Source organism: Pieris napi, chromosome Z (assembly GCF_905475465.1).
Source record: "Pieris napi chromosome Z, ilPieNapi1.2, whole genome shotgun sequence".
Taxonomy (NCBI): domain Eukaryota; kingdom Metazoa; phylum Arthropoda; class Insecta; order Lepidoptera; family Pieridae; genus Pieris; species Pieris napi.
In genome coordinates this window covers 7427932-7440230 of record NC_062259.1, presented here as the reverse complement: position 1 = coordinate 7440230, position 12299 = coordinate 7427932, and the positions used below count along the sequence as shown (strand labels likewise).

Here is a 12299-nt window from a genome sequence, read left to right as displayed (position 1 = left end):
GGCTCCCCGCGAAATTATGCTACTGGATTTCTCGCTGATGTTGTGTGATGTTCCGACCTTAAACCCGTGAACGCTGGAGTCCCACAAGGCTGTGTCCTATCCCCGACCCTGTTTATTCTGCATATCAATGATATGTTGCAACAATTATAGTAGAAAGTGAGTGTCCATTGGCGGCGGTATCACTTGACATCAGGTGAGCCGCCTGCCCGTTTGCCTACTGTTACATATAAATGAAAATATCCGCTAAAGGCGTTTATTTTAATGTGTAATTAATAGTCTTGTAAATCTTAAATAATATTGTGAGCAATATCTAACAAGCCTAACTAGTCCTCCAACTTTTCAAGCACAGGTGCCGGTTACAAGTTTTCTTACTGGCCCAAAGATTCGCGAAGAGCGCAAGGTAGTTTAAAACATATCTCAGAGTCACCACTACAATCAACGCGACTAGATTCAATTTGACTGCAAAGGCTTTGGGCCCGTAAAAATTATTATGACATGCTACATTTGTTTTCCTCTTTTATCTATATCTCTCGCATATATTTAATAATAATAGAAATGTCTTTGTTACAGGTCAAAAGAAAACCTCTGCTACAATATTAGATCATGATGAAATCATCACTGTTAATCAGGTAATAATGATGAATTAGTCAGTTGGGCATGGACTTGCATGTGTTTAACAGTTTCAATCTGGGGAGATAACAGTTGTTTGTGTTTGGTAGGCAAAGAAAATTCTTCATAGTTTTTCTAACCATCTTATTTAATGGCATAATAAGAACTGGACACTTTCCATCGCTGTGGAGAGTCTCACAAGTAATTATGAAACCTAAAGTAGGGAAGCCAGTGAACGAACTTAGCTCATACAGGCCGATTAGTCTGCTAACCGTAACGTCAACACTTTTTGAGTCAGTCCTACAGCACAGATTATTGGAGATTCATCAAAGAGCCATAATCCCGGACCACCAGTTTGGTTTTCGCCAGCAGCATGGCGCTGTGGAACAAGTCCATAGAATCTGCTCTGTAATAAGAAAGGCACTAGAGAGAAAGGAGTACTGCTCCTCTGCCTTCCTAGACGTGCATCAGGCGTTTGATAGAGTATGGCAACACGGTCTCTTGTAGAGTAAAAACTCTTCTACCCTGTACGTTCTTCCCCATCATTAAATCTTATCTAACAGAAAGAATATTTCAAGTAAGAGAAGAAGATTGTACATCTCCATTTCACTCAATCAAAGCTGGAGTACCGCAGGGGTCTGTCCTGGGCCCAGTATAGTTATATACCATTTACACATGTGATTTACCACAAAGCGAACACGTCACATTAGCAACATTCGCAGACGATACTGCTGTACTGGCACGTAGTAATAGCCCAATCGAAGCTTCAGACTTCCTACAGACTGGATTGCAAGAAATTGAAACCTAGCTTCCAAAGTGGAGAATAAAAACTAGTGTGACAAAATCTGTTCATGTAACCTTCACTCTCCGTAGAGGAGACTGTCCGCCAGTAACTCTGTGCAATCAACAACTTCCGCAAGAAAACTGTGTAAAATACTTGGGAATACACCTTCATAGGAGAGACTCTTTTTTTTTTTTTTTTTATAGAACGGGGTGCAAACGGGCAGGAGGCTCACCTGATGTTAAGTGATACCGCCGCCCATGGACACTCTCAATGCCAGAGGGCTCGCGAGTGCGTTGCCGGCCTTTTAAGAATAGGTACGCTCTTTTCTTGAAGGACCCTAAGTCGAATTGGTTCGGAAATACTTCAGTGGGCAGCTGGTTCCACATAGTGGTTGTGCGCGGCAAAAACTGCCTTGGAAAACGCTCAGTTGTGGAACGGCGGACGTCGAGGTGATACGGGTGGAATTTCGTATTCTGTCTCGACGTCCGATGATGAAATTCAGCTGCAGGTATTAATCCGAACAACTCCTCTGAACACTCTCCATGGTAAATGCGGTAGAAGATGCAGAGTGACCCCACATCTCTACGCAACGCCAGAGGATCAAGCCGCTCGGAGAGGGATTGGTCGTCGACGATTCGAACCGCTCTGCGTTGTATACGGTCAAGTGGAATGAGCTGGTACTGGGGAGCCCCCGCCCAGAGGTGAGAGCAGTACTCCATGTGGGGCCGAATTTGCGCTTTATATAGTTGCATGCGGTGGCCCGGAGTGAAGCACCGCCTCGCCTTGCTGAGCACACCAAGCTTTTTGGAGGCTAATTTAGCCTTTCCCTCCAAGTGACCGCGAAACTGAACGTCGTTCGATATGGCAACGCCAAGTATTCCAATGCTGGCTGTGGCTTTAAGAAGAGTGTTTTCGAAAAGAGGAGTAGCGACAAAGGGTGTTTTTTTAGCGGAAAACGCGCAAACTTGTGTCTTCTTGGGGTTAAATTGGACTAGGTTTTGTCTGCCCCAGTCTGAGACTCCACGTAGTAGAGTTTCGACTTCAGACACAAGACTCGTATGGAAACAACACATACAGAAGAAGAGAGACGAAATCAAACTGAAATACAGAGAAACTTTACTGGTTTCTTGGCAGAAATTTCAAACTGTCAGTAGATAATAAGCTACTCATCTACGAAATGCTCTTGAAACCAATTTGGACATACGGGATTCAACTATGGGGTTCGGCGTGTGACTCTAACATAAGTATCATACAGAGGGTTCCAAATAACATCTAGCTAGAAATGCATATTAATAAGCTTGCCACGCAACTAACCATACCGGACCTAATAAATAGGCTGAAAAGGCGACAAATCTTAAGTCTTGATAGACACGGTTGAAAGAGAGGAGCAGTCTGGATGGAGATTTTGCTCTGAACGCCTAAGAGCTCTCAACACATCTGCTCATAGTCTAGCTGACTTATATAAAAAAAAAGTGACGCAGTATTGATCCGCCTAATCTTTTACAAAAGGGAGTTAACATCTTCAGTAGTTACTGAACTTACACTTACATAAATACTGATGATATGTTTTATCTCTATTTTACCTATACTATGACATAAATATAAGACTATTTACATCGAAATATTCAAATAGGAATTTTATTGAAAACGGCAAGAATTTTACGCGTGGATTGAATTCTAACATCACAAAGCTAAACCTACAAAAGCTGACAGTCCTGTCTAATATTGTACATTTATGTGACAGGATTGTTGATACTGAATGAAAAATGTAGCAAAACAAAACTATTTTAATATAAGCGATTTTGTACAGCTTCGTTGGTCATACGATTTTTGAACATAATTCAAGTCGAAATTTTCAAACTGAAACGCCGTCCTAAGACAGATGCATTATAGAATCATTTGCCATCATATTCTGCAACCATGAACATATCTGCATTGGCAATCACCAGCCACTGGCGTTTAAAAAAGCAATCAGTGGCATACAACCTTTTTAGGTTTGAGCCTCAGATTTCTGTCTGTTTTTTTATAGAACCTCACAGGAGGCTCACCTGATGTTAACTGATACCGGCGCCCATCGACACTCTCAGTGCCAGTTGCCAGCCTTTTAAGAATTGGTACGCTCTTTTCTTGAACGATCCTAAGTCGAATTGGTTCGGAAATACTTCAGTGGGCAGCTGGTTCCACATACTGGCGGTTCGAGGCATAAACTGCCTTAAAAACCGCTCAGTTGTGGAACGACGGACGACGATGAGATACGGGTGGAATTTTGTACTCTGACTCGACGTCCGATTATGAAACACAGCTGCAGTAATCCTAACAATACCTCTGAACATTCTCCAAAGTAAATGCGGTAGAAGATGCTATCGAAGAGCTGGCTTATTAATTCCATTATTTTGGAGAACAAGGCTATACCTATTGGACGATAATAGGCGGATCAGAGCGCTCGCCTTTTTTAGGGATCGGATATATCGAAGCGGTCTTCCAGCACTTCGGACCACTGCCAAGCAAGTACAGGTACCGGAAAACATAGGCTCCGGAGTACAGGAGCACAAGTACGCAGCAACTGGGGGATGCCATCCGGCTTTGCGGACAGCACGTTGCCAGATTATGATTTCTGGCATCGAAGAATCACACCGCGAAATGGTCGGTGGTGATCTTCCTCGGTCATCCATTATTGAGTTGGACACAGCCCAAAAGGTGGGCTGGGCCTTTTGGTGAATAAAGAATTCCATGCCCTGCAGAACCACTTCGGGGAAAAAGTCAGCGACGGAATCTGGAGCTTCCGACGAAAAGCATGTAGGCCCCGAAGGGTAGGGATGCAAAGAAAGACAGCATCCCGTGCCAATCTAGACCTAGCCGCGTGATCGGTACTATCTGAGCCGAGCCAGTCGGATGGTGGGAGTTAATAAGTAAAAAAAATAAAATGTGGATATTTATTTACATATGCATTACAATGTGTAAAATAAAATGGCCCGGACAGGTCGCAGTCTACGCGCAGCCAGAGGTTAAATAGGTCCATTCCTTCAAGCCTCCCGAGGCGACGAGAATCCTCCCCGACGTACACGTAAATTCGCGCCCACGGCTCAAAGGAGTGTTCCAATTTGTACCCCGCATAGGACAGATAGGAAGTATCAGCCGGGCATGATATCTGAGTCGCAGTAAGAAAGAATAAGTCTTTGCAGTTTCTAGGAAACTGCGAAAGTGAACCGCGTTGAATTTGGAATTGAGCCCCATAACATTGGTAAAGTCCACTGTTCAGCGCAGTTTTGCTTCACCCCCCATAACGAAGGCCTGTGCATCCACTAAATACGGATCGTTCCGATGGTGGACGCTCAGAGAGGGTTTCTCCACAGCGGAAACGGAAACGTGTGGAATATCAATGACCTTTCATAGGAAAATGGAGTAGATTGTAAATCGAACGATATTTTTTTGTCCGACTACATCTTTCTGTGAATCTAAACTTATGACAATCTTCAAATGGATCAATATATGATTTCTTTTCAGACTTTCGTATGGCACATTATGTCGCCAATAGACAAAGGGGAACTGCTCACCATCACCCTTCTGGAGAAACAGCGCTTTGTCGCTTCACGTGTGGTGGGGAAGTACCGGCTCGGTCTTCAGGTGGTGGTCGACGATGGGATGATCCCCATCTCTGATTCTCTCGTAGACGACGACAACCAACCCGTACCGGTAAGTTCTTTTATTATATTCATAAAAATAGCGAGAATTCTCTACGCAGAGAAAAGAAGAAATTCAATACAAGAAAACAATACTTATACGTATCAGATCAATACTTTCATACATGTATAAATATATATGTAAGCGTATGGAGTGTGTTCCACCTGACAAACAATTCTAATTATGCGGTGGTAAGGACAGACGATTGGGAATTGTCGTGGCCTCGTGACGAATTTAAAAATTATAAATATAATTGAACTCGCCATTTGTTCTCCACCACTACTGGTTATTAAAGACGAGACCGAATAATACATTTTCTCATAGGCTTAGTTTAATTGAAACATGATTGGTAATTTGTACAGAAATACTGGTGCAGAAGGGGCTGTTAAATCTTAGATGTGTGTGAGAGACCACAGATTAATATAATTGCGCGCAGTACTACCCCTAACAGCACATAATAGCTTATAATTAGACAAGTAGATCTAAAAAATCATCGAATATGTGCCATTAATGAATCTTCAAACTTACACATTCCCCGCTTATTAAAATGTTGGTAAAATAAATAAATTAGGTAAATTGTCATTAACATTAAGTTCAGTAGTCTGAAGAAAGTAAATTTTCCAAGTTGCAAAAGCTTATGTAGGACGGATTTAAGCACTATTTTAATTAAGTCTTAAGTATAACGTAACTCTAAAGCTATGTTTTCTGAGGTCTTGACCTATATAAGCGCAATTAAAGAAGTTCCTCATTTAAAGAAAACACACACTAAAATGTCTTTAAACATTCATAGTAATGATGATTTATGTATAATAGTAACATTGCAAACATTTCGGAATAAATGATGTAATATATTTTTTAAGGATTGTGCTGTATTAATAACCCTGTTCTATAAACATGAACATTTTTAGTGTCAAAACATTAAATGTAAGACTTATTTATAAACGTTATCAACAATGAAACGTTTAAGACCACAACGGTTTCCATATATATCGCCTATCATATATTAAAACGTGGTGTCAAGGGTGGATTTACTAACATTTGGATTGGATTTACTAATAACCCTAAAAGCAAATTTTTTTGTGTAATTATGTACGTGATAAAAAATTAACGAATTAATATTTAACAGGAAAGTCGCTCTTCTGAATAATATTAACAATAAATCAGAATATTTAAGACTAATTTTTCAAATGGAGCCAAGCTGCTAGCCTAGCTGCTAGGTATAAAAAAAAAAGCTAAGTATCTAAAGCTGGCGGCTTCAACACATTTACACTTTGTGCTTGTGTAGTGTATGTGAATAAGCGCGAGACGTGATGTCAAACTGAAATACAATCACAAATACATCACGAAAAGACTGTCCGTCTCTCTCGCGCTCGGTCAAGCTTATGAGTATAAAAGAGACAGTTATTGTTTTTCTTTTGCTACTGTTTATGTTGATCATTACTGTTTTATATTATTTTTATTTTATACATGTTGATCTTTTTTCAAACATTACCAGGGCAATCTCGTGAAATGGTGCACAATGTTTTTAATTATTTTAAGCATCTTAATAAAAACAGTTTAATGAAAAAATGTTATATTTAATTTGACATCAGATGCGACTGGGGTTTCTCAATACTGAAAGAATAGTTAGAGAAGTAAAAGTGAAGTGTGTTGAGCTAGATGGATCTTATGTCGAAAAATGAAAAATTATTTACACGAACTACTCTTTCACGTTCTTGGTCTGGCTTAGAACTTTTGGATCCACCCTCGTATGCACCTAATATTTATATGTATTTGACAAATTTTTATTTATTTACAACCCAACATTACTAAAACCAGAGTGGACTAAAATGTATAGCATGGCAAAAAAATCATATTTTGAAACATACTGTATGTGAAATTGCATTAGTGTGAGTACTGTGAACCCGCCAGCTTTCGATAACCGACCTATAACCCTCAGAGACTTAGCACTGAGTTTCGACTGAAGCTCTTATATCAAAAACGTATTGGAATTAACATACGAGAGTTAGTGATAAGTGCCGTCTCGACTCTTAGGGAGACGTGGATCGCAAGTACGTACCCGGTCTTTAAAAAAATATAATCTTACATGTCATTCTCGATTGACCTGTTTTTGGCTCCACACATTGGTAAATCTGTGTTACACTTAGATAAATATATTTCTTTATTTTGCTCTCTATATGTTAGCTACATTTGTAAAATATTTTAGGGTAATCCGTTTCCCTTAAAATATTGAGATCATAATAATTTAATGTTCAAAAAAATTCAAGAAGCGTCCTATGTAAAGTGCTATTGAATTACTCGATTAAATACTAGTCCCAAGGTTTATAGACTGCACATTTGCACAAGCTCGTACTGGTATTATTTTTTGTATGATATTGGTACGATTTTTAATTATGAAAATTTATTAAATCTTTGAAGCCATTTGATAGTACGTCTGTTTAAGAATTTAATTAATTTTCATTTCAAAAGGGATTACGCTGCGTCATTTCCATGTAATATTCATATCATACAGATTATAAAAAAGGACTTCTTTCTTTGTATTTAAAAGAATATGTATGGCTTTGCTTAATGAAGCACTAATTAATTACAATATTTTTTACTTCAACTGGAAATTTTCGCAATTATTGCTTACAGAGAATTTTAGGAGTGTTTACGGTAGTGTTTTACGGTATGTATATGGTTTTGAGCCTCTTGGATAATAAACGAGGCGTTAGACTCTTGAATAATCAAATAGGTACCTAAAACTAAAACTATATACGTAAAACAGTATACGTCAAATAATCGGAGAATGTCTTCACCGAATCTGGGATAAATAAGATATAAAATACCAAACTTTATGGTGAAATAAAGATGAATAAATGTTTATAACTTTACAAATAAGTGAATATATAATGACCTTATTCACGATGTTTTAGTCGCTTTTAACAAGCAAGCTTTAAAAAGGGTTTAACTCGAACAAAAATTAATGTTCGTGTTAGAGTAATAAGTATTCATATGAAATATTTAAACCATGTTTCCACTTTAATTTACAGCGTCTGACTTTTCGCCACAATACTTGCGTGTTGGGAATTTTTTAATTAAATTAAAGTATGTTGTAACTTTAATGACTGTCCTACTTGGTTATGCGTATTTTATGGGACAGGAGGGAAAATAACAGGTTGGTCACTAGATATAAGGGGATATCGCCGCCCATGGACACATGCAACACCAGGAGATTTGCAAGTGTGTTGCCAGTCTTTATGATAGGCTCTTCTATTGAAGGTTGCTAAATAAAAACCGTTGCGAACGTGCCACGTGTTGCACCATGACCGCTACAATCTCCTTCATTTCGATTAATTATGATGGGTAAAATGCATGATACACGGCGTGTTGGTAGAAGGAAAAAAATCATGGTTTCGTAAAGTTCGGGAGTGGTATTGCGACTACAGAAGAATTGCTGCATCTGGCACAGGACACTTCACGAGACAAACGGCCAAACTCCACATATACGGTTGGGAAATGCTCGGAGTGCGCGGCAAGAAGTGTCATAAGAATCTTTAGCCAAAAGTCAAGTTGAAACGGTTGGAGATGTATATTTATGTTGATAATAAAAAATATCTTATAATTCTAAGCTCATAAAATGATTATGTTATCCAAAACCCAAGCGAGGAGTATATATCAGGTATAAATTCAGCACCAACCTTTGCACGAACAATACGTAAAATCGAATAGAATACAATATACCCATCGTATGGAAAGTGGGTAATTGTCAACTTGACCTGTCAACAGCTAAAGTTATACGTCTTACATACGAATAGGACCTTGACGAAACTATCAAAAATTTGATTAGGTCTTTGGAAGTATTTCGAGGTACATATTATATAGATACATTACTAAAAAATTGCAAATTTTACTTAAAGCCAACTTTATTTATTTTTTAAAGAAACAAAACAAAGTTTTACCTCAAATAAAAGCGTTGGTAAAATTTCTCGTTTTACATTTATTTATCATATACTGTTTATGAGTAAAATCATCACGTATGTTGTAACTGGTTCGATATTCGGGTGTTACAAGTATATTTTTAAATATATTTTAAAATAATTTGTGCATGTTTTGTATACATGGCAGGCTTTATAAAATTACTCAAAACTTTTAAGAAAATTAAAATAAGTATGAAATTACGAGATGTTAAAAGATTCTACTGTGTGTATTTAAAACAATTAGTCAGTTACACAATTTATTACTAAAGGATGGCTGACGACTGGGTACCTATCATTTTTTATTTGTCTTTGTGCTGCAGAAGCGGGCTGTTCGGGGTATTTGTTGTGTTTCTCCGAGGGAGTCGGTACAGAATAAGTTTAAGGAATTAAATATTATGACACTATCTGGTCAATATATTCTTGAAGCCTTGTTGTATGTCCAAAAAAATATAAACAATTTTAAAACAAATGGTGACTTTCACCAGTACAATACGCGAAATAGAACTAATTTGAGTGTACGACCAACCAGGCTCCAAAAGATAAACCACTCCTTATATGGAAATTGTATTCGTTTTTACAACAAACTCCCAAGCAAAATTAGAGAATTATCACTAAATAAATTCAAAGCCCTCGTTAAACGAAGATTAATCAATAAAGCTTTTTATAAATTTGAGGAATACTTAAATGATCCTAATCCTTGGGATTGATTTGCTCCAGTTCAAACAATTTGTATGACAATACTTGGCGATTAAAAAGAGTGGCGGAAAGTTTCTTGCCAGTTCGTCTTACCCGCTCTACGCCCTTGACTTGCGAACTAAATGTAAATAATAAATGTAAATTTACAATAAATTTAACTTCTTTCTGACAATTCATAAGTGTACTTGTTTACCTACATGAATAAAGATATTTTGAGTTAGAGTTTGAGTTTGAGAGAGAATAATAATTAAAATAATATAATAATGTATTTAAAGGATATAAACGTAAATTTATGACTATTAAGGCCCATTTAGATGGAGAGAGTTTCTCGCACGTTTTGGTGCGAGAAATCGTACGCGACTATCACCGGCAATAATCGCCATAAAATTATCGTATCAAAATGTTTACATACAGGCAAGAACTAAATTCTCACCTACGATTATGTCATACGAGAATCGCCAGTGATTTATCGCTAGGCGATAATTTCCTGCGTCTTTACACATCGACATTTTAGTAGGTAAGAAGATTCTTACTTACGAGAATCTCGAATAGTATAAACATGATCTCGTATGACATTTTTTATGTTCATACGAGTATCGTAATTCGTACAAATCGGTTTAAACCGTTTTGAATGCGAGATGTTTCATTCGAGTTTAGTGATTACTAGAGTATTGTATTGTCTCAAAAATGACAGAAATATCCTTTTAATTTTGGGGCTGCCGATAATATTAAGTTAATTGAACTTTTTAGCAGTTAGTTTGTGGAACACGGAAAAAATAAAGTATAAAAACCCATTTCTTAACTCAAAATAGGCAAAATTGTCTATTTGAACCACAAAGTGATACTTATACTTTGTTCTGGGTTCTTTGTAGTGTGGCTTACAATACGAATAATCTCTTTTACCAAGATAGAAAACAGCTACAGGAGATAATATATTTCAACGTTGTGATGTCCGAAGCACTTTGAAAGCTTATTATTTATGCAATAAGTTTATAAAATCTCAAAGACTAATTAGGAATTCGTAAAAATTTATGATGCCTTGTTTCAGTTTTGAAATTTTACCACTGACTATTATACAACGTAGACAAAACGTTAGGGATGTTTATAGTGCAAGGGTATAGGTGTAACATGTATGATATCGTAACAGTACAAGAAAAATTTTAGTAATTAAAACCCTATTTTCTCATACAAACCAATTGAAATAAAATTGATCGATAAATTTAACACAATTGCAAATTCATTCATACTAGACGACCGTCAAAAACGGCAACGCCGCACATTGTCGTACTAGTTCGGTAAGATTAATAAATGAATACCTACGACAGGGACGTAAATATCGTATCGCTAGGTTCACTTGTGTCACATATTTCATCGAAAAGGTCTGTTAGGTTAGTAATATAATTACAAAACATGACTTCAGCGAGAAAGCTGCTACTCCGAGGTGCTTTTGGCGTTTCTAAAATTGTATGTCCAAATACCTAAGATAAATGTATCTTTGTAATAAATTCAATGGGTTCAAGTTTGATTAAATTGGCTTAAATTAATGTAATGACCATACATAGGCAGCATCATATGATTTTGTGATCTTACATTCCTTAATGTCAAGTGAAAGGCAGGTAGTGGTGCGAGGCGCTTGGCTCGCTTTGAACTAGAGCTGTCTCCGACATCAAAGAATTTTGTGCACTGTTCAAAATTTGTTATAATAGGATAACCTATCATAACAAATGAGGTGATCTACTTTATGTTGCATGGACGACGGTTATTTTGTGTATGGAAATTATTATTTTATGTCGTACGAGTTTTGTTAAATAAAACGTAATCGTCTTTAGATGCATGGTTTCGTAATGGTTATAGTAAGATACTTACTGCTGTTTCCGAGTAGGATTTTACGGCACTTCACTTTAACAGTTTTTAACCGGTAACCACTTTTGGTGACGTCTAAGAAAATTCTATTTTTTGTTAGCAAATATTAATTATAGTATTGTCTTTGATTGACATAACCTTTACACATTTAAAGAAAAAACTTTTTGACCGGATTGAAGTTATGTATTATTATAAATTTACAACTATTTAACATAATTTTAAATTTATCCGACGTTTCGCGTGCTTTACAGCGTGCGTGGTCACAGTGACCACGCACATAATACATAACTTCAATCCGGTCAAAAAGTTTTTTCTTTAAATATTAATTAATATTAATTGTACCTATAGTTTATTGGTGTACTACCCCTAGGTTTTTAAGCTATTATTACAACACTTATTAATTTCAAAAGGTAAGTAGGGCAGAGCAGGGTTCAGGGGATAACCCGCGCGGGGTCTTTTGTCTACTATAACGATGTTTTCCTTATTTTCGTACAAAAGCGTAATACAAAAACGCAACGCCTCTTGTAAAATTTATCAATGGGAATCGTTCATTGTATTTTCACTACAATACTTAGGTGTTTGTAGTAAAAACTAATAAACATTATTGTGACCAAACGGCTTAACATATTTATTTCAAATTTTGCAAATCGTTTAAGATCCTTGTGCCCTGGAAATTATAACGGTAGATTGTATATCTATTAAAAATG

The 12299-nt window shown here is 37.0% G+C and overlaps 1 protein-coding gene across 1 annotated transcript in view; it reads left to right on the top strand.

Annotated features, from left to right (window-relative positions):
* The first annotated feature begins 570 nt into the window (after positions 1-570).
* LOC125062588 overlaps positions 571-12299 on the top strand; it is a 31758-nt gene continuing 20029 nt past the window's right edge. The window contains exons 1-2 of the mRNA XM_047668597.1: positions 571-629; positions 4898-5086. Coding sequence (XP_047524553.1) covers positions 4916-5086 — 171 coding nt within the window. The 5' untranslated portion in view covers positions 571-629; positions 4898-4915. The remainder of the gene's footprint in view (positions 630-4897; positions 5087-12299) is intronic.